Source organism: Macrotis lagotis, chromosome 4 (genome assembly GCF_037893015.1).
Source record: "Macrotis lagotis isolate mMagLag1 chromosome 4, bilby.v1.9.chrom.fasta, whole genome shotgun sequence".
NCBI classification, from domain to species: Eukaryota; Metazoa; Chordata; class Mammalia; order Peramelemorphia; family Peramelidae; genus Macrotis; species Macrotis lagotis.
Window position 1 is genome coordinate 50,281,036 of NC_133661.1, and position 22,798 is coordinate 50,303,833.

General features: G+C 39.1%; 1 protein-coding gene across 2 annotated transcripts in view; it reads right to left on the minus strand.

Moving 5' to 3' along the window:
- Positions 1-22,798, minus strand: part of PTPN9 (protein tyrosine phosphatase non-receptor type 9) — a 73,646-nt gene that overhangs the window by 46,207 nt on the left and 4,641 nt on the right. The window contains exons 1-3 of one of the 2 annotated variants that reach the window (XM_074232756.1): positions 5,565-8,168; positions 1,574-1,717; positions 273-362 (exon numbers count right to left, since the gene is read on the minus strand). In XM_074232756.1, the coding sequence (XP_074088857.1) occupies positions 273-362; positions 1,574-1,717; positions 5,565-5,687 (357 nt within the window). In that variant the 5' untranslated portion in view covers positions 5,688-8,168. Of the gene's footprint in view, positions 1-272; positions 363-1,573; positions 1,718-5,564; positions 8,169-22,798 lie in introns of those variants that run through there. The other variant, XM_074232757.1, reaches the window with a different exon arrangement.

The window sequence follows — 22,798 nt, forward strand, 5'->3', positions numbered from 1 at the left end:
GAAATACCACCATCTGGCGTCTTGGGAAACCAGTGGTAATGACAAGTAGCCAGGGGGAAAAGAACTAGCTCGTTTGGGCATCCACTCCCTCCCTCGGTTCAGCAGCAGTCTCCATTGTTCTTTGTATTGTCTCTAGGTCTGGGTACCCTCAATGAAATGCATGACCGTTAGTTACAAAAAGAAGCCCATGTCTGATGGCAGGACAAAAATCCAAGGCCCCAAACCAGGAGTGTAGAGACAGCAAGTCACACACCAGTGACCCCAGCACTCACTAGGATAGTGAATTTTCCACTGAGGATTTCTGAACGGAGAGGGTCCTCATGAGGCCTTAGCTTGACGATTCCTTCCTTCCATCGCATTTCCTAATGAGGAAGCACAATTCACAAGGAACAACTGATATTAAATATATTCAGAATTATTCCACTAATAAGTTGTCTGTTAAATCTCCTTCCTGCTAGGCAAGATTGCTGAGTGGTTCAAAGCCCGGAGATGAAGTGGGAACCTTAGCATTTCCCAATCTAAGGCAAATGCATCCAAGGCCACTGGAAGGCTAGCAGAACCTCTTTTGCACTGGTCTCTCCAATGAACAATCTGAGGTGCTCTGTGCCACTTTTGCCCTAACCACCACTGCCCAGAAATCCTCAGTCTCTAGTACTACTAGACCAACAGGTCGACCTCTAAGTCAGTATATGTGCTCCCAAGTCTCACTCCATTTTATCTATGGCAAAAATCCCCCCCTGAAATCAAAAAACATTTAGGGCTTTGCCAGAATATTTTTCTAACTCCAGAATTATACATCATGTTTATGTTTCCCTGAAGGGGATTTCCTTTGGAAGTTTTTTTTTTTTTGGTAAGTTGAGAAACCAGACCTAGGAAAGGGAGATTTTGCAAGAATCAAATCATTTTTACTTTGGTTAAATAAAGTGAATCTAGCAGCATCCCAAGAATACTGATGGAATGGCAGTTATTTCAAGGTCAAATTCTGGCAGTGCCAAGCAATGAATTGGGCTAGAGCAGCTGTTCTCTCCTGAGGCAAAAGTACTTCCTTCTGATTCTCCACTAAGATTGCTATTATAACCAGGGGTGGCTAGGTGGTGCAGTGGATAAAGCACTGGCCCTGGAGTCAGGAGTACCTGGGTTCAAATTTCTCTGTCTCAGACACTTAATAATTACCTAGCTGTGTGGCCTTGGGCAAGTCACTTAGCCCCATTTGCCTTGCAAAAAAACTAAAAACAAAAAGATTGCTATTAACCTGATGGATGCTCCCATTGCTAGAAGGGCTTACAGACAGCAGGGTGGATAAACCCACCCAAAAAGTCAGCAGGCAATGTCAAAGCCCACAAGTCAGAGGAGTAGCTGCACACCAGAAGAGTAAAAACTTAGAGACAGTACTGCTCAATCTCCTTGGTCTTCTTGCCATCTTCCAATACCCTCAATTTCCAAATAAAAGCAAACAGCACAATCCTCTACCCATAAAAGATACTCAGCACTCCCCAAGAGGACACTATCTACCCCACACCCAGTACTGCAATAGCCCAACTCAGTGGGTTCAAGTGAAACCCAAAGCACATACCCTGTAGGCGTGGAACAATTCAATAGCCCGGAGGACATCAAACTTTCTGGCCATGAGGAACCTGACAGCCAGGTTCCAAGAGAGTGGAGACACATTGTACTGGACTGTCCACTTGTTAATCTCTTCCAGAAACTGCTTGGTGGCCTATTTGATGAGAAAGAGAATAAAAGACAAGAGGTTTATAAAAGGGAATGTGGATGTTAAAAAAGCAAAAAAAAAACAAAACAACAAAAAAAACTGTCCCAATCAGATAAGGAAGTGAGGACTCCAAGAACTATCTATTGATTGATGATTGATTGATGAGGATTAGGAGATGGAGAAATCTCAGGGATTACATCTGTCTGCTGCCCACAAAGAGACCAACTCAGGGCTGCTAAAGGAGGCCAAAAGGTAGGACCAGGCTCACAGACCAAGGTGGGGCCAAGGATGGAGGGGGATAGAATAAAGAAGAAGATCCACTCTCCCAAAGGAGATGCAAATTACAGGGGAAAAATGAGGACAGCCGGGCTCTGAGGAGCCAGGATGTAAGCGCAATCCAACAGACTGCAGCCAATGAGAAATGAACCACTGCCCTGGGAGTCACTGGGAATAGCGGGGGCATGAGGAAGGCCAGAGTGATCTCAAATGCCAGTCCCTTCCCTTCTCTGACTGATCCGATGAGAACTTACTGTTGAGAAATCTACCAGCCACGTCAATCAGTTGGACGGGGACGGATGGACAGACAGACACACACACACACACACACACACGCTGAGGAGCAAACCAGTCAGCACAGTAGTTTCATGGGGGGAGGTGGGGGGAAGGAGTTCAACTTGGGGAGGGTTTTCAGGGCTTGATTCCAATTCAACAACAAATTTCTGAAGTTTCTATTATGTGTACAAGGTGATCAGTTTACATGTGTTTAGAACTTTTCCTATGACTCAATCACAAAGTTTTTTCTTACAGTATCCAGAGGAGGCAAAGAATACAAGTTATCATACTTCCCCCCTCCCCAACTCATTTCCACACACCCCATCTTTGGGGTGGGATAGCTGAGAAGGGATGAAGCGTTTCTCATTTGGAAGATATGGGAAAAGAGAATCTCAAGGGCAAAAACTATTTTCTCTTTTGCATCACAGATTTAGAACTAAAAGGAGCCTGATCTTTAGTCAGAGAAGGAAGCTGAGGTAGGTAGAGATTAAGGGACTTTCCCAGGGTCACCCTGCCAGGAGGTATCCAAGGCAGGCTCTAAACCCAGGGCTAACTGTGCCACCCTGCTGCCCACCATCAGTGCCATGCAGGAGCTGAAATGGAGAAGCCATGGGTTTCCCCTCATTGGAGGCCTTTAAGTGAAAGTTCAGTGAGCTTGTCAGGAAACAAGCATTAAGAACTGGCTATGGTCAGACACTGTACTAAAACATTTTATAGACATTGTCTCATTTGATTCTCACAACAACCCTAGGAGATAGATGATACCATTATCCCCATTTTATAATTGAGGAAAATGAGGTAGATACAGATGGAGTAACTTGCTTAAAGGTTTGAGGCTAGGTTTGAACAGTCTTCCTAACTACAGGCCCTGTGCTTTGATCACTGTAATTGCCCACTAGCAACAAGATGTGTGGTTCAGGGGGATTCCTTTTTATGTATGAGTTGAACTAGAGTGCCCAAAATACTTTTCCCCCATTTTCTCTATGTCCATTGATGCCCCACCCACTTAGCTACGGCCTACCTCCTCCAGGAAATTGTTAGGTCCTCATGGGCAGGTTCAGGACCATATTCCGCTTTTGCACATCCAGGACCTCTTCCAAAGAGGGACCTTACTACACATTTCTTAAGCCTCATTCATATTGTACCTCTTATCAGCAGCCTGTTCCCCGACAGCCGGCTGATGAGTACGCGTGACCATGGTGCTAGGTGAGTCTGGTCCCCACAATCTGGACATCCTGATGGTGAGGGATGAGGAAGGCTTCGCAAGGAAGTCCTGAATCACTTCACCACCAGGGCCCTTGAAGGGGTTTGAGAATATTAAACAAGAGTAATGTTCTGATAACATCAAAGGTGGCTTACTCAAAGTGCTCTAAGTCATTATGGATTAGAGAAATGCAAATTAAAACACTTTTTGAGATACCATCTCACAACTATCAGATTGGCTAATGTGACAGAAAAAAGAAAATGATATATTTTAGCCAGGATATGGAAAAACTGGAACACTAATGCATTATTGGTGTAGTTGTGAACTGATTCAACCATTCTGGAGAGCAATTTAGAACTATCTCCAAAGGGTTACAAAACTGTGCATACTTTTTGATCCAGCAACACTGCTACTAGGTCTGTTTCCCAAAGAGATCATTTAAGAAAAAAAAAAAAAGCAAAGAACACAGAGGTACAAAAATATGTAGAGCAATTCTTTTTGTGGTGTCAAAGAATTGGAAATGGAGGCAATGCCCATCAACTGCGGAATGAGACTGAACAAATTGTGGTATAGAAATATTATGGTGTATTTTAGTTCTATAAGAATCATGAGTAACCAAACTTTAGAAAAGCCTGGAAAGATGCTTCATGAACTGATGCTGAGTGAAGTAAGCAGAATCAGAAGTACATTATACTCATTATCAGCAACGCTTTGTCAAGATCAAATCAAATTAGCTCATCTCAGCAATACAGTGGTCAAAAAGAATTCCAAAAGAATTATGACGGAAAATGCCACCTCTATCCAGAGAAAGAACTATGGAGTCTGAATGCAGACCAAAGTATATTATTTTCTCTTTTTAAAATTCATTTTCATTTTTTTTTAAGTTTTTCCCTTTAATTCTGATTCTTCTTTCTCAATACAACTATGGAAATATGCATAAGATGATTGTAGATGTATTACCTATATCAGATTGCTTATTGTCTTGGAGAGGATTAGAGAGAAGGGAAGGAAGGAGAAAAATTTGAAACTCAAAATTTTACAAAAATGAATGTTGAAAACATGTAATTAGGAAAAAAATAAAATTCTATTCAGTTTTTAAGAGATGTTTTTTCTCCGCATAACCCTGCAAGACAGAGGCCCCCATTTGGCAGATGAGAACACTGAGGTTCAGGGGACTCGGATATTTGGGAGCCAGGCTTCCACATTAAAGGGCCAAGATACTGCCTCAAGCACAAACTCAAAGCCAACTGAATTCAGAGGAGAGCCAGATGTAAAACATTGCTGAGCAGCAATCAGGGAGGCACCTGATAGGTGAGAGGTGATGAGGAAGGTAAAACTGGCTTCTAGAGCATCCCAAAGGAGGCAGCCTGGACCCCAGGGGACTACAGAATCCAAGAGGCCAGCACCACAAACTGGGTCAAAAGGCACAGAGAGAGCAGAGAAAGATGGCTTACAGATCATCATTAGGCCGAGGACCAGCAAAGTCCACAATGTAGGGGAAAAAAAGGGTCTCAAAAAAAGACAGCAGAGGTAAACCTCTGCACTCCTGGTAAAAATTGTGCCCATCATGAGGCCAGTATCACAGTAAGGTCATGTGTAAGGGGGAGGAAAGCCTTGGTTACAAGCAGGAGGAAATGCAACCCTGGCTGGGACAGAAGCCCCCACTTATCTAACAAAAAACCCCATCTGAGGGAGACCTTTTCTGGGATTCTTGGGAGTGGCTGAAGGAATAAGATCAGAGCAGGATCACATGGCGCCCTTTCAGCTCTGTGGGGCTAGGCCTAGGCAAACTCCGACAAAAATAATAAATGAAGATGCTGATGCATATGCAGGAGAGGGTCCCACCCCTCCTCCCTCCTCCAAAGGGAGCTAGGACTGCCATCTTTTCCAGCTGGACTCTTCCTGGGGTCAGCATGTCCTGCAGTTCCACAGTCCAAGAGCCTGGAGCTGACCTCTGCCCCCCTGCCGGTCAGGATGTTATTCTTGGCTCAGGCCGCGGGAACAATTCCTTCTGGTTTGGCCCTGCCCCGCCAAGCCCCTGGAGTCTGCTCTGGACTGTAAACAGCAATGGGCTATTTACAAGGACACAGATACCACCTGCTCCAATCCAGCCCCGATAGAAGGAAGCTCAGGTGCTCTCTGGTGCTCCTCCTTCCATGCTTCGAGCTCTGGGAAGGAATCATTGGCCAATTCCATCCTGATTAATTGACCGGGCTTCATGGCATGGTAGAAAATGTTGGATCAGAGCCAGGAAGACCTGAGTTTGAATCTATACTTATTCGCTGTGAGATCCTGGGTAAGTCACTTAGCAACTCTCAGACTCAGTTCCCTCATCTGTAAAACAGAAATAATGAGAGCACTTACTTAACTCCCAGGCTTGATGTAAGGATCAAATGAGATATCTGTAAACTGCTTTGCAAAACAAACCAAAAAAAAAGCTTTATGTAAATGCCTATTAACAACCCAGTCAGATAGGTGCCCTTTACAGATAAAGAAACTGAGGCAAATAGACGAAGCATTCTGCCCAGGGTCACATAGCTAATAAACATCTAAGGTGGAATTTGAACTCAGGTCTTCCTTACTGGCAACTCCACATTCTATTCACTGCATCACTTAGCTGTGTAGCTGGTTATTACAGGATCAGATGAGCTAAGACATATAAGAACATTCTAAGCCTTAAAACATTTTGCAAATGGGCATTACCGTTGTTCCCTGTATACTCTAAGCAATGCACCAAGTCACTTGAGTATAGCAGACTCCCAGTCCCAGTCTCAGAAAGCCCAATCCTAACTCTCCTCCTCTGACCTCTGAGGACTGGCCAGTTCTCTGGAGGGGATCACTGGGATTCCTGAAGCTAAAGGCTACTGTATTTTCTAGAGAGAGGCTTCCCCCTACCCCCTGGATAAGGATTTACAGCAAGTCTAGGCTTCTCAGTAATTCATCACCAGATGCTAACTGGAATCCAGTCCTTGGCAGCCACTTTTATAAGGACAGGAACTATCTGACCTGGAACATTTATTGAAGATTAGAGGATAGACTTAGAGCTGAAAAGGAAGCATCAGGTCATTCAGTTCAATTTCCTGACTTTATAAATAAGGAAATGGAGACACACACCCCCCCCAAAGTGAAGAGACTTGCCCAACGTCATGCCAGTAGTGCACAGCAGAGTCAAGATTTGAACATGACCATCAGACTCGCTATTGGGTATCATTTGTTATTATAAGATACTGCTCCATCATCTGTACAAAATAGAATGATACATCCAAGTGGTTTGATTTGACCAATAGAAAGCCCTACTGAAAGCTGTCCAAGTAGTACAGAGAATTCGGTCAATATAAAATAGATGGAGGTCACAAAAAGGAAGTTCATTACTGAAAGGACCACAGAGATTTCATAACAGCACAGTTCCACAGATGTAGGCGTATGGCAATTTGCAAGTGGGCCAGAGGAACTTGGGCTGGTTCTCAGACTTAAAGAGGATTCAAGACTATGGGTTTCCTGAGGTCCCCAAAATAAAGGTGATGGGTTTTCCATGGCGAACCTATCTCCAGCAAATAAGATAATTCTACCTGACCTGTCAATCACTTGTTTTTGATCTGCAATCAATTTATATCAAACTCTTCTCTCTAAAATAGGCATTTTTTTCAACCATCTCATGGCTATTGGTGTAATTTGGCTTTGCTTTACCTCTAGACACTCTGGTCTACTCAAAAACATAGACTTAAGTTCTACCCTTCTAAGTCCCCAACTGGACATGCTTATTTACTAATAAAACCACAAATATCCTTTTCTGCTATTAGTTTGGGAACAGATCAGCATGTCCAAAAAAGAAACGTTCCCGAAGCACGAACCTAACTAGAGACCATGTGGTAAGAGAACCTCAAGTAAAACTCAGTATCCTGGGGCGGCTAGGTGGTGCAGTGGATAGAGCACTGGCCCTGGAGTCAGGAGTCCCTGAATTCAAATCCGACCTCAGACACTTAACAATTACCTAGCTGTGTGGCCTTGGGCAAGCCACTTTAACCCCATTGCCTTGCAAAAAAACAAACAAAAAACTCAGTATCCTGAAATTCCCAATTTATAAGATCAAGGAAGTGATCTGACACCTCATAGCTGAAATTAGCAGTTGCAGAATTGCCATGTGACCCCTATATTTCAGCAATTATATGCTACCTCACATATTTAATTTGCCTGCCCATTTGTTTCTTAATTTATAATTTGGTTGAACTTTTATCTTTTCCCCCTTGGTTACAAATCAACCAGTTAATTTTTTTTTTGGTTTGTTTTTTTGTTTTTGCAAGGCAATGGGATTAAGTGACTTGCCCAAGGTCACACAGCTAAGTATTAAGTATCTGAGACCAAATTTGAACTCAGGTCCCGAGACAAGATTTGATTCCAGGGCCAGTGTTCTATTCCCTGGGTCACATAGCTGCCCCTGCTTATTTCTACAGTCAGCAATGTCCATAAGGAAAGAGAACCTGAGCCAAAAGACCTGAGCTAGCTTTACAAATTGAAGAGAAGAGAGAAGAAGAGAAGGAAGGAGAAGAGAAGGAAGAAGAGGATTACACAAGTATGAGAAGGGAAAAAGGAAGTCAAGCTTTCTCTTTTTTTCCCTAATTTTTTTATTTTTTCTGATTATAAGTAAAAAAATTTTTAATTCATTTTCCAAAAATTTTGAATTCCAAATTTCCCTTCCTGCGCTTCCTTCCTTGAGAAGGCAAGCAATTTGATAAAGATTATACGGGGGGGGGGGCACGTAAAACATTTTCCATATTGGCCATTAAAAACAGACCAAAAAAAAAAAAGAAAGTTTAAAAAAGTATGCTTCAATCTGCATTCAGACTCCATCTATTTGGGGGTGGGGGGGATTGGATAGCATTTTTCATCATTAACTCCTTCAGAATTCTCTCAGATCATTGCATAGCTGAATCAGTCCCAGCTGGTCATTGTATAATGCTGCTGTTACTGGGTACAATGGTTCCCAATTCTGCTCACTTCACTTTGTTATCAGGTGAAATAAGTCTTCCCAGGTTTTTCTGAAACCATCCTGCTGGTCATTTCTTAGAGCACAGTAGTATTCTGTCACAATCACATGCCACAACTTGTTCTGCCATTCTCCACCTGATGGACATCCCTGCAATTTCCAATTCTTAGTCACCACAAAAAGAGCTGCTAGAAATATTTTTGCACATATAGGTTCTTTTCCTTTTTTTTATTTTTTTGGCTATAGACCTAGTAATGGTATTGCTAGGTCAAAGGATATGTACAGTTTTATAGCCCTTTGGACATAGTTCCAATTGCTCTCCAGAATGGTTAGATCAGTTCACAATTCCACTAACAATCAAGCTTGCTTTCTCATAAGTGGGGTACATGCATAAGGAAAATACAGAAATATGAGGAAGGGATGGGAGGAAGGAGGGGTCATCAGATGAACCCTCCCTCTCCTCTGTATCAGGTGAAGGAAGGTAGAAGACATGAAGGAAGTCAAGAGTTTGGTGTAATAATGTGTATATCTAACTAAACCAGGCAGTTTTTGGTGGAGAGGGATGATAACACCAGGGAGAGCACAAACAAACAGATCTTCTGATCATGAAGGTGAGGTAGAAGGGGGAGGAAGAGGAAAACTATAATCTTAGACAACAAGCTAAACAAGCTCTACTGTGTCAATGTGATGGACCCAATGAAAGAAATTATTTCAGGGGCTCCTAGGTAATAGATGCAGAGGAAGGAGAACATAAATGAGAGCAATTTATACAAAGACAATACTATAGAAAAACAGTTTTGAAGAACTTAAGAACTCTGATAAAAACAATCCCCAACCAGGTCCCTCCCTTTCTGAAGGACCTTTGGTGAAGGATACCACCTGCCTCCTAAATGACAAGAGATGAACAGAAGGTACAAAAAGAAACATCCATTCTTTGTCCTGACCACTCTGTGACTGGTTTTGCTTTCACTATGCTCATCTGTTAGAAAGGTTTTTTTTCCCTTTCTTTCTTGCAATTAATTAGGTAAGGCTAGGAGTTAGCAACAGTGATGCTCCTCCAAAAGAAGATCATTTAAAAAATGCATAGAACTGTTCAGAAGAAAATAAGGACAAACAGTAGTTCTGAAAGCAAAGTGTAGATCAGATTTCTTGTTGTCTTGGGGATATGGGTGGGAAAGAAGAAAAATCTGGAATTCAAAATCTTATTTAAAAAAAGAATGGTGAAAAAAATTTTTCCATGTAATTGGAAAAAATAAAATATCATTTTCAATAAAAAGTAAGGTGTAGAATCTATTATAATCCTTTGAGATTCACAGTTTCATATAGAATCTTCTGTATGCTGCTTTGTCTATGAAATGTTTTCTTTTTTGGTGTTTAAGTTCACAATAAAAAAAATTTAAAAAGTTAAGCTAGGAAGAGATTAATAGAATTTTGCTATATTAAGATGTGGCATTTTTCTACTAGATCTTTGAACTATTATGGAAAAGATAAAAATAACACTAGTTACTTTGCATTCATATTTTGTCATTTATTTTAGTAAGAGTTTAAACATTTTTTCAGTTATGTATGATTTTTTTTATTTCAAAAATTTGCTAGTTTTTTTATGCTTTCATTTTGTCTATGGGTCAAGTTGCGCTCTCTCTCTCTCTCTCTCTCACACACACACACACACACACACACACACACACAGAAAGGAGGGAAAATGGGAAAGAATATTCAGTCATGCTCTGGAAATAATTTGCTTTTTGGCAATTTGCCATAGTTATTAGAAGCATAAATCCCTTTCAAAGCAACTAAAGGGATGTGTGAACAGTACTTAACCCTTCCACTTACTTCCAACATACAGGATTTAATTAAATAGCTCTACCTCTTCATTTGCTCTTACCAAACTTCCAATGATAAGGGTTCAAGGCTACTACTGCTGACATCTACAAACTAAGAGCAAAGAAATTGTGGAAGAGAAACATTAATATTCCTTTCTCAAAACTGGAAGAAGAAAAAAAGAAGTATGTCTGTAGTAGGCTGCAAGGAATCAAACACTTCATAAGTCCACAAGACTCCCAAGTATGGTCTAGGTAACAGAGTTCTCCAGATGCAGTTCCTATCTGATTTTAATGTTTTGATGTGTTTATAAAAAAAGAATTACAGAAACAATGTGAGTTTCTAAGTCCATGTTCAGCCTGAAAGGATCCTTAAATACTGTAGGGGTACCTGTTTCTCCCTGAATTTTGAATCACTGGTCCAGCAGAGAAGATGTGAATTTCAATCCTGCCTCCGAGACTTAAGAGCTGTGTGACCTTGGGTAAGTCACTTAACTGTTCTATGACAAACTTTCCTCATTTATTAAAAGGAGTAAAAATAATAGTACACACCTCACAGAGTTATTGAATTAAATGAATTGCCATCCTGAGTATACATTGTGCAAAATTCAGGGTGAATAACTTTTCAGAGTTGTGAAAATAAAGTTTTCCCCCCTAAAGGGGATATAGAGAAACAGAGGCATTGAGAGAAGCTATTCAGACTTGAGCCTTATTTTTACATAAGTTACAGAACACTACTGTAACTATCACAACACTCCTGTGGACAGCTATGGACAGGAATGAATTCAGTATCAACAAAATAGTATTCAAAAAGCTAGCCTTGGGGCAGCTAGGTGGCACAGTTGATAGAACACTGGCCCTGGAGTCAGGAGTACCTGAGTTCAAATCCGACCTCAGACTCTTAATAATTATCTAGCTGTGTGGCCTTGGGCAAGCCACTTAACCCTGTTGCCTTGCAAAACAACCTAAAAAAAAAAAAAAGAAACCAAAAAGCTAGCCTTTGCCCTCATGGGCCTAAACATACGAGAGTTTCCACAGCAAGAGAAAGAAGATGAAGAAGAAACCAGAAAAAGGAAGAAAGGAGGAAGTCATAGAGATGTAAAGGAAGAAGAAAGAAGAATGAATTAGAAAAAAGATGGAAGAAAAAGCTCCTGTTTATCCAGACTTTATTTAAGATTTGCAAAGTAAAGTGCTTCACAGACATTTTCACCTTTGGTCCCTGCCAACCAGCCTAAGAAGAGTTTTCAAGCATTATTAATTTTACAAATTAAGAAAATGAATTCCAGTTTAAATGCCCAGACATACAGGTACCATGAGTCCATGTCAAGATTCTCATTCTACAATTTGTGATTCATTTTTGTTACTTGGGCTGCATGCAAAATTCAGTGGAAAACTTTCCAAGTCAAAGTTTGCATTTCTGTGACCCAAGGTAAAGTATTAACTACATCTCTTAGCCTCAGTTTCCTCATTTATGAAATGGGCACATTAACAACATCTATCTCAAAGAGTTGTTTTGTGTGACCCTATTGCTTTCCCATGTGAAAAGTATAGAGTGCTTTGTAAATTGTAAAGCACATAAATGTTAATATATTTTGCAAATAAAAAATTGCACTTGTATCATCTTAAGTGATACTATTATCATAGTATTTTTAACAAATCATTTTTTGTTGTTTTTTAATTTTATTTAAGGCAATGGGATTAATTGACTTGTCCAAGGTCACACAGCTAGGCAATTATTAAGTGTCAGGCCAGATTTGAACTCCAGTCCTCCTGACTCCACAGCTCTATCCACCTAGCTGCCCCCAAATCATTTTTCCTGTCTCTTCCTATTATTTTTGTTACAAAAAACTAAAAAAGATATTACATATGCATTCTAAATTAAATATGAAATTTTTAGTTTCTAGCTAGACTTTGCATTTATAGAAACAATTATTATAGCTACCATTTCCAGCTACTGTACACTTTCTAAAAACTTTTTAAGAAATAGAACATTGAGATTAAGCATTTAAACTAAGATGCTAATTTCTGGAAAATTTTGGCCAAATCTATATGGTCATTTTAGAAGCTAAGCTAGAATAGAAAAGTAATTATAATTCCTGACCCATCCCCCCAGCAAAAAAAAAATCGGATTTACTTTTGGAATGGGGATAGTTCAAAGAAAAGTTAGAGAAAGAATTGTTTTATTTTCCATTGAACTATAATAATTCCATAGCTCACCTGAACCACATAGAACAACCTTCATTATCTGACAAATAACTTAAATTTCATTGATCGTTTGTGTTTTATATTCCTGGTTCATCTTCCCAAGTTCCATGCATCAATCATAACCAGACTCTAACTCTGAAATATAAACTTAGGAAGGCTGTGAATGATGCCTGAAACTGACTTCCTCATTATCATAAATAAAATCAAGTATTATACAGTCTATTGAGTTCATTTCATTTGGGTCCAACTGATTTCTATCAAATTTTCCGGTTTAGGGGTGTCTCTGTTCACATGATTTATTTGTTTTAATTACTAAAACAAAAGACAAGCCAGTTTTACTTGACTTGTATCAGAACTCTCTTTTACTTTCTGATTGCCTCTTTTTTTTTTTGTGAAACAATGAAAATATTTTGATTCCTCTTTGGTTTATTTTGGGAACCTCTATAGCCTCAACAAATATACACTCAATATTTACTCCTGGCTGAGTCAGTAAACATACCCACTTTCTAGTGACCCTGGCATTCCCAGTCCTTCTCCCCCTACATGTTAAATGTCTAGATGAGCCTAGACAACAAACCACCTGAAATTTATTTTCCAAATAATAATTAACATAATGCTCCACATTAGCCTAAAAAATATGGAAAAGTACTAATAACTAAAAACTCACCCAGTATCGAACCTTTACTAAATCAGAACTCTATAAATAATTGATTTGATCTTTAAAAAACAATAATAGCAGGACATAATTCAATCAAGCCTCCATATTTTAACAATCAAGAGGAAGGACAACACCTTCCACCCCCTCAAACTCTGAGCCCACAGTTAAGTCTTCATAAAAGCCCATCAAAAGGTAATGAAACTTCAAACCTTAAGCCCTTAAAAATACCCATCAAGAACCTTCTGGTCAGATAACTACTAAGAAAAGGTGAATGAAAACCCTATAAAACCAAACAGCAACAGTTTTGAATTTAAGGAATTTTCCATTCATTGTATTAATCTTTGGGAAAGCTTTAAAGATGAGAAGAAGAAAAAAGCTAACCTCTAATAAAGGATTAAAAAATCCCACTGGGAACCGGAAGAAATGGAAGCACAAAGCAAAGGCTGCCCAAGTGGGCCAGCTCAGCGGAGTCCAAAAGCTTGCCTCGCTGAGGGACCAGAGTTAATTGAGCTATTCAGGCTGGAAAGCTCCTCGGTGTTAATGACTTCCTACAGGAGGAAGTGAAGGACTGGGCTTTATCAGCGCTCCTCCAGCTATGTGGGGCTGGCCCAGCCAGAGAAGGCACGTCCTCACAGCCTGACGTCATCCCTCTGGGATTGACCCCCTTGGACAAGGGAAAGATGAGGGCAGACACTGTTCTCTTCCTGGCCAAACCAGCCAACACTCCCTTTGCCCAGGGCCAGGCCCAAAAAGCCCCAAACATCACAGCCCAAGAGGTACAGAGATTTCTAAGATGACTACACGGGGGGAGAAGGGTTTGCTCTTCAGGACCCCCAGGTACCTCAAAGCACACTGAAGATACAAATGTTTCCCATTTCTATGCTCTTATAACAGAAGCAATTTAGGGGGAAGATTTTTTTATTTATATTTATTTATTTATAAATTAAACAACAATAAATACTATACAAACAATAAATACTATACAAAGCAATCAAAGATTCCTCTTTAACCCTTAGTCCTCCAGAATCTTAATGTGTGTGTCTCTGTCTCTCTCTCTCCCTCTCCCCCCTCCAACTGGCCTGCAGATTTTGCAGATTTTTGGACAGAGGAAAAGACAGCCTCAGACTTTTGTCTGCTTCAGACGAAATGGCTAAGAGTCTTTAAGAGTCTTTTCAGGAATATGGATCTTATAAACCACACATATTACCCACCCCCACCAAAATGGAAAGAACTAGATCCAACCATGTACATTCCTTGTTAACAAGGTCTTCAACTATTTCAAATCTACAAAAGACCATTTTCAGACCTATGAAGAGTTTTAGAGTCTTGGCTCCTTTTAAAGCTTCAAAGTGACCCTTCTTCTTCATTCACTGCGGTGCCCTATTTTTCAGTTCCAATTAAGCAACACCAAGTGCTTCCTGGCAGGAGCCAGACAATAAATTCTAGCAGCTCCTAGGCCCACCCTGGGGCAGCATAAGTATTCTTTAAGCAAAGCTCAGTCAACTAATTCTGCAGAAATGGGAGCTTTCCTGGAGACATGCCTTGTCAATACAAGGACATCTTCCTGTCTGAATCAGCATGGTCTGAATCTCATTCCACTCAATATTTCCTCCAACGATACAGTCTCCCTCTGGGAAGTGCTAACTGCAGTGGACACCTTGAAAAATATGCACCATCTCTTAAAAGGTCAAATCTTCATCCTTCTTGACCTTGCTGCCTTAGACACTGCTGAGTTCCTTTTTCTCTCTGGATATTCTTCTTTGGATTTTTTGTGACATCACTATCTAGTTGCTCCTTTTCTGCTTCCTTTGCTGGGTCACCACCCATATCACACCCTCTAACTGGAGATACCCATGGCTCTGTCCTGGGACCTATTCTTTTCCTTCACTTCTCTTTGTGACCTCATCAGCTTTCCAGGGTTTAATCATCACTGTATAAATGACTCACTAATTCAGACCAAGTCTCTCCTTTGCAGTCTTGCATTCCCAACTAACCACCTACAGAATATTTTAAATTAGATGTCCTAGAGACATTTCAAACTTAACACAGGACAAAAGAGAAGAAACTCATGATCCCTATCCCAAATTTCACCTTTCAATCAAACTTCCCTTCTTTATTATAAGCACAAGTTGTTTCTTCTCTCTCTCTCTCTCTCTCTCTCTCTGCAGAGATAGTGACTGAAGACACCTCCATTCTTCCAGTATCTACAGTTGGTATCTTGGGTCATTTACCTTGACCCCTTTCTCTCCCTCACACCCATATTCAATCACTGATCAATCTTGCTCTTTCTACTTTCACAACATTTCTCACCTCTAACATCTCTCCACTCACACACCTACCATACTAGTAAAGGTCCTCTTCCCCTCTGACTTAGATGACTGCATCAGTCTCCTAACTGGTCTTGTTTCAGACTTGTCTCCACTCCAGTGTCCTTATCAGAGTTGCCACAATGATTTTCCTTATTGGCAGATCTGTCCCTGTTAGTACCAAATTCAATAAACTCACAGTTGCCTCTGGGATAGAATGTAAACTCCTCTACTCAGTTTTTGAAGCCCCTCAAAAACAGCCCCTATCATATCTTTTCAGCCTCATCTTATTTGACCTTCCCCTTCCCACAGGGTCATCTAGTCAAAATGGCCTTCTCTGACACTATCTCCACCCTCCATGCCTTTGCCCAGGTTATATAAGCCTGAAATTCACTTCCTTCTCACCTGCACCTCCCCAAATCCCTCTCTTGCTTCAAGAGCAGTACAAGTAACACCTTCTAAGGAAGTCTTTCCTGATAATGTTGCTACCCCCAGCTAATTTTGTTTATTTATATTTATTTTCTTCATATTTATTTGTATGTACTTATATACAGAAAGTGTGAGCTTCTTCATTAAAATGTAAATTTCTCAAAAGTAGAGAGATTGCTTAATTATTTGAATCTTCTGCTCCAAGCAGTGTTGACATAACACATAGTGGGCTTTAAAGGCTTGTTAATTGACTGAAGGTCAAAGACAGCAGCCCAGTTAAAGTAAGAACTGATATATTGGAAAGGCTTAAAAAAAAAAGATAACCTTTTATTATTTTTCTAAATATTTATGGAATACACACAACCCTACAGAAATGTTGTTCTTTGCCACTACCTAGAGAAACACTGATGGTAAGGAAAAACAGCTCCTTGAAAACTCTCAGACTTGGAATCCCACCAGAAGAGATTTGTTTTAGAAACAGACTGAAGGTTATTGAAAATTCCCGTGCATTCCAATGATATATATTGAGTTCTGGGATCACCTGAGCAAACTCAAAAGTTTTGCTACTTCACTGGACAGACACAAGAGCATGTAAATTTGGTTTGTTGTAGACTGGGAGGCTTCTGGAGAAGGTGAGTGGAAGTTACCAGAGATATTTGTGGAAGATCATATAACATTTATAAGACCTCAGGCCTTTCTCTAGGTGAAGTCTACTCAACACCATTTTCCTTAAACAATTTCCCCACTGACTCAATTTTCAAGACTTGGCAGGGGTTAGTTTGAAAGGGCTTCCAAGCTCAGACAAAAACATACTTAAAGAAAAGTGGGTCCTGGAGAGACTGAACTGTTAGAAAACCATGATCTCACCACAGTCACTGGGAGGCAGGTACATCAGCCAACCAGTCCCCACTTTTTGTCCAGAATCTGCAATATTAAGATTAGAGAATGACTGCTTGGAAGGGGTTGGGCTAAAGGATTAGCAAAGTTCCTTTTAGCTCTAGGATTTTCCTAAGATAAAGAGTACTTTCTTTATTCCAGGCATGAGTTTTTTCATTCTCTCTTTTTTGTTCAAATAGAGATAGTGACTGAATTTCTGGCTAGAAAGGAATGCCATAAGGTCTGTAAATAAACTGCATTTTCCAGTGTTGTACTGAAGCTCAAGTAAAAACTTTGAAAAGGGGTTTCTTTATCCTTTATCCTTTGTTCACCACAGAATAAACTTCTCTCCAGGGGAGAATGGAGGCTAGCTTGGTTCATTTGAATATCATCTGATAGAACCTAGAAATGTAAGCACCACCTCCAAATAATTTCTCAGCTTCAGAGCTGCAACTGTCACCTTACAACTAGGTATAGCAGGATAGATACAATGCAGGATTTGCAAGTTAGAAAGACATGAATTCAAATTCTGTATCCGACACACTATGAACCTTTAGAAACAGGAGTGAAGGTTATTGGAAATTGTTATGCAAAATTTCAATAATGTATATCCATTTCTGTGACTACCTGAGCAAACTCAAAAGTTATACTTCTTTTAGAATTTAATTTTTAACTTCTACTTGCCTCAGTTTCCTATGAGGATAATAAAAATGCCTCCCTCACAGAGTTTTTGTGAGGATTATATGAAAGATTCATAAAGGCCATTAGACATATATTATCTATTATTATCATGACATACCTCACCTACAGATGAGTATAAGCATGTTTAATTTAATTTCGTATATTAACCGATTGGAATAAGAAGGCAAGGATAAACAAAAATGATAATTCATACTATTGTAAGCACATAGAATGTAGAAGAGGGTTGGAGAGTGAAATTTCTAAACCAAGGGAAATTTTAAACTTTGGATAGGCAAATGGTGAAATCATTCCTTTTTTTCTTTTCTGAAATATATTTCTTCTGGCAACACAGAATTCTATATCATTCTCATTATTTACTGTAATAAAAAGAAACAGAGGAAGGCCTCCAAAGTATTGGTTTTTTATGGATAATTTATAGCAAGATAGGGACCAGATTCACACAAGATGGGAAGAGCATTACAATGTACACTGACAAAAATTTCCAATTGATGTGATCACTGATCCATGAGAAGTCTTGAATTAAGTATTGTAATTACAAGGGGTTTTAGTGATTTGGCTTAAATTATTCTAACTACTTTATTAGGAAACAAATGATCCCTGAGGCTAGGAGAAGTTGAAACAGAAATGCCCACAGCCCTAGGGGAAGTTAGCAGTTCCTAGGGCATACGGACTCCACTGACTCAATATTACCATTTCCCACAAGACCCTATGCTTCCCTTAGAAATGGTCCTTTTAAAAGTAAACACACTGGCTTTGGCACTTCAGAAGAGATCTTGGCACATGATGATTTATTTCTTAACATAAGAATAATGGTCTGAAATACTACCTCATCATAATAGCTCACACTTATATAGTACTTTCCTCACAATCCAGTAAGGTAAGTAGCATAAGAATTGTTATCTTTAACTGTTTACTCTTAAGTCAAGGCCCATGAGCTTTTTTTTAACACTTTGATAGCTATATTTCAATATAATTATCCTTTGTAACACTTTATATTTTATGTATTTAAAATATTATTTTGAGAAATGGTCCATCATTATCATTAATAAGAGTCCATCCATTATTAATCAAAATATTATTCTGAGAAAGGCTTCATTGAACTGCCAAAGAGGTCCATGACATTGAAAAAAGTTAAGACTTTCTAAAACCTATATTAGCTAATAGTTCAAGAAACAAACTATATTCTTAGCTAAATGCAAACAAGGCTGGCTTCAGGTTATTACCATAATTTCCCTGAAAAAAAAAAGTTAATAAAAAGTTTCTTGGGGGGGGGGGGGCTAGGTAGCATAGTGGATAAAGCACCGGCCCTGGAGTCAGGAGTACCTGGGTTCAAATCCAGTCTCAGACACTTAATAATTACCTAGCTGTGTGGCCTTGGGCAAGCCACTTAACCCCGTTTGCCTTGCAAAAACCTAAAAAAAAAAAAAAAAAGTTTCTTTCTGTGACTTTAATAAGAGAGGGGTCTGATTTGTATCATCAATACTGACAAGATGTTCCTAAAAAAGAGCTAGATGAGTCATTTTAAGAATTCACCTATAACTTGTTCATTCAGGCTCAGGCTCACTTATCTGGAGCCTTGGCTCTAAAAAGTTGGAATCCCTGATGAATAAAGAATCATTCCCAAGAACAATGCTTCACTAATCCCCAGGAGCCCTGGAGATCTCCCAAGATCTACAGGGAGTCCTTTTCTTAGTGAAATGTGAAAGTGCTGCCATCTCATGCTTATTCCAGTTTAAGTTGATGAGTATGGGCCTTGGAAGCTAGTCAAATAACACAGAGCTTACAGACCACACTAACCTATGAATGAACAGCTCAGTTTCTCCCTGATTACTTCCTGCTTAGGAAGAACACTGGTGGATTTTGCAATGAACAGGACAGGAAAAAGGAGAATTTTCAATATAAATTCATCAGGGCATGGGGAAGAGAGGTGGTATCATTCATTGTTAGATATTGAGGATGGATGTGAAAAAACAATAGTCCTCCACCACAAAGGAGTTTAAAACTAAAATTTGGGTAAAGAAGTGGAGCATGAGAGGAATGAGAGATGTAGGGCAGACTCTCTTGCAGGGACACACTGCGGAAATGCATAGCTATTCAGACCTAAGTTCACATTGTCAGCAGGTTGACTTCCATTTCCTCTATAAAAAGAGGTCTACTAGAAGGATCCAGGAGTTATAAAAATCTTAAGGACCCAATATTACTATTCCCATTGTAAAATAAAACAGCTGCATTTCTCATTTTCTTTTTTAGAAAGAAAAATTAAACTTTGTGGTCTAGGTGGCACAGTGAATAGAACACTAGACCTGGAGTCAGGTCCACTAGACCTGGATTCATCTTTCTGAATCCAAATCTGGCCTCAGAAGCTTAGTAGTTGTGTGACGCTGGACAAGTCACTTCATCTTGTTTGCCTCATTTTCCTCATCTATTAAAGGAGCTAAAGAAGGAAATGGCAAATTACTCCAGGATCTTTGCCAAGAAAACCCCACATAGGCGTCACATAGAGCCAGATACTACTGAACAACGACAACAAATGAAATTTTTATCTTTCCCACTTTCAAACTGACCAGTGCCTTTCTGAGATTCAGTCCCATATATCAATGTCACTATATCTATACATAACAATGTCCTAGTGTGTAGAATATTTGCAAAAATTTGTAAACGACAGAATTCTAGTTGCCAAAAAGGATTATATCTGTAATTCCAAGAACAGTGCTCTTAATGAAAATTCTTAACATTTCTAGCTCTTCCCTCTCTGTAGCATCCCAGTACCAATTTGTTTTGTGACTGTAACACAGCCACTTCTGGGGTGATGGGGTGACAGTCAGCACAAAATACATGAAGCTGTGGGAAAAGGAATATTTTTTGGCTAAAAGAGCCAGAACAAAACCCTTGCCCTTGGGAAAAATGCCAAAGAGTTCATGTCCATACAGGGCAAGTTAAACCTTTAGAAGTTTCAACTGGAAGAACATAAACCACAATCTGTAATTATAATAGCATCCTGGAAGCGAACCCTATAAAGTTGCAAGACAAACTTCATCATAACTCCATTTTCACTTAGTCATAACATTTCACAATAAGCATCTACCCAAAGGTAATTTTTCTAAGGGGAATTGAGGGAGATTTGAGCTTAAGTGGCCCAGGAACTTTACACCATATAAGGAAAAGAAATATGAGCTCTCAAATGAAAATTTTCTTTGGAGCCTTTAAACATAAATCAAAATTGTTCTTGTCAGAGACAACTTGAAAATTAAAAACAATTAAAACATTAAATCTTTTTTTTTTACTGTTTTTTTTTCCTGAAGCATAAAAAGTGATCTAAATCTTTGGTTTCAAATATGAGTTTTACATGAGTAGTAATAAGAAAGCAATTACCTACTGGTATTCTACTAATCGTAATAGGATCTTGGCATGTTTACAAAGTTTGAGGGAGTTATAATTATCAGAGTTCCCTAAGAGATTCAAATCTCTTCAGAATACTAGTTAAACTTCACTGAGGTAATTCTCTTGGAAGTGAAAATGGGTGAAATTTTGGAATAAAGGTCTCTCAGTTCAAATTTGAGCTCTCAAATTTATTATCTTTATGACTTAGGCAATTCAATTAATGTCTCAGCCCCATTTTCCTCATCCTGGAAGACCACTCTTAGATACCTCTCATCTCTAACATTCAATGGGCTCTACAGGTTCATCACAATCCATGTTCAAAAGGACAATGCTGTAACCTAAGGAAGAATGCCCCCATAGTACTAATTTGGACTCCTTGTGAATTATACAGAGAAAGGAAGACTAAACTTGTGGGGGTCAAGTTAACATTTTATACTTGCAAATTTAACAGTTCTATATTTTGAATAAATAACCCATCATAAGGTTAAAGATTCTAGTTCTGCAGAAAAGAAAAATTTAAGATTTCAATGTTCTCAGGAGAATAAAGGTTAGGGTTGATAAGTAAACTTCCAGATTTGTTTGTGTTGTTTAAATTTGTGATCCTATCTCGCAATTATAGGCTTCTGTATTTATATATAAATTCAATAGAGGTAGCTAGGTAGCAGTGTTTAGCACATCAGCCTAGAGACAGGAGGCCCTGAGTTCGAATGTGGCCTAAGATACTAACGAGTTGTGTGACCCTGGGGAAAACACTTCATCCCAATTGCCTCAAAAATATATACATATAAATAAATTCAACAGAATGGAGCTATAGTGGAGTTTGGTCTTTTCCTCCCATTCATTATGTTTTTCATTTTTAATTTCAGATCAATTATTTCTTTTAATATTTATTCATCTTCATGGGATCTCTCTACTCCTCACTGATTAGACTGTGAATGTGAATTGTTTTTCATCTTTTTTATCCCATTGTCTAAAAGCAATAAATGTTGGCTCAATAAATGTTTGTCAGATTGAACTGACTTGAACTGACATTTCAAAAACAAAAAAACCCAAAGCAAAGGCACTTGTGATGGAAGCATGATGAGAAGAGCTAATGGGGAGAGAATCTTGAAGAAAAACCTCTTTCCAAATAATTTTACTGTTCTTTCTTACAGTCTACGTACAATATTTCTGCTAGAAATAGATAGAATTTCTTAAGGTTCCATCAGTTCCTCAGAGCTCCTTGCACTCCCTCCCCACCTTCATTTCTTAGAATCCCTAACTTCTGATCCAAGAGCCACCTACATGAGGTCTTTTCTGATCTCCCCCAGCTGCTCATGCCTCCTCCTCACATTAGCTTCTATTTATTTTGTACTCAAATATATGTAAACTCCTGGAGACCAAGGAATAGTTCACTTTTGGTTTTGTATCTCCCTCACCTAACATCCCTGGTATGTAAACAGTAGGTACTTAAGAAATGCTTAACTAAATGATAACTCTGTAATTTTTCAAATTCTTGTTTTAAGAATTTAAAAAATTAGAATAAATGCACTCCCTGCACACTCTGAAGTACAGAGTTACATACTCTCTACTTGGGAATTCGATTATATTTTATCTTGTATTGTTTATTATTTTGCAAATATTTCTTATTTGTGCCCATCCACTGGGAAATGACTGAATAAATAATGGCATATCAATATAATGGAATATTATTCCATCACTAAGGAATGATGAAAGGAAAAGATTTAGAGAAACTTGGGAAGACTTGTTTGGAAGGATGCTGAGGGAAGTGAGCAGAGTCAGAGCAACAATACAGAAAGGAAGGCCACTTGAAAGACTTAACTCTGATCCATTCAAAAACCAATGACTTCTCTAGAAAACCAAGGCAGCATGTTTTCCACCTCTTGGCAGAAGCTTTAGGTGCAGAATGAAACAAACATTTTCAGACACAACCAAAATATAAATTCATTTTGCTTGATTACTCTTAATAT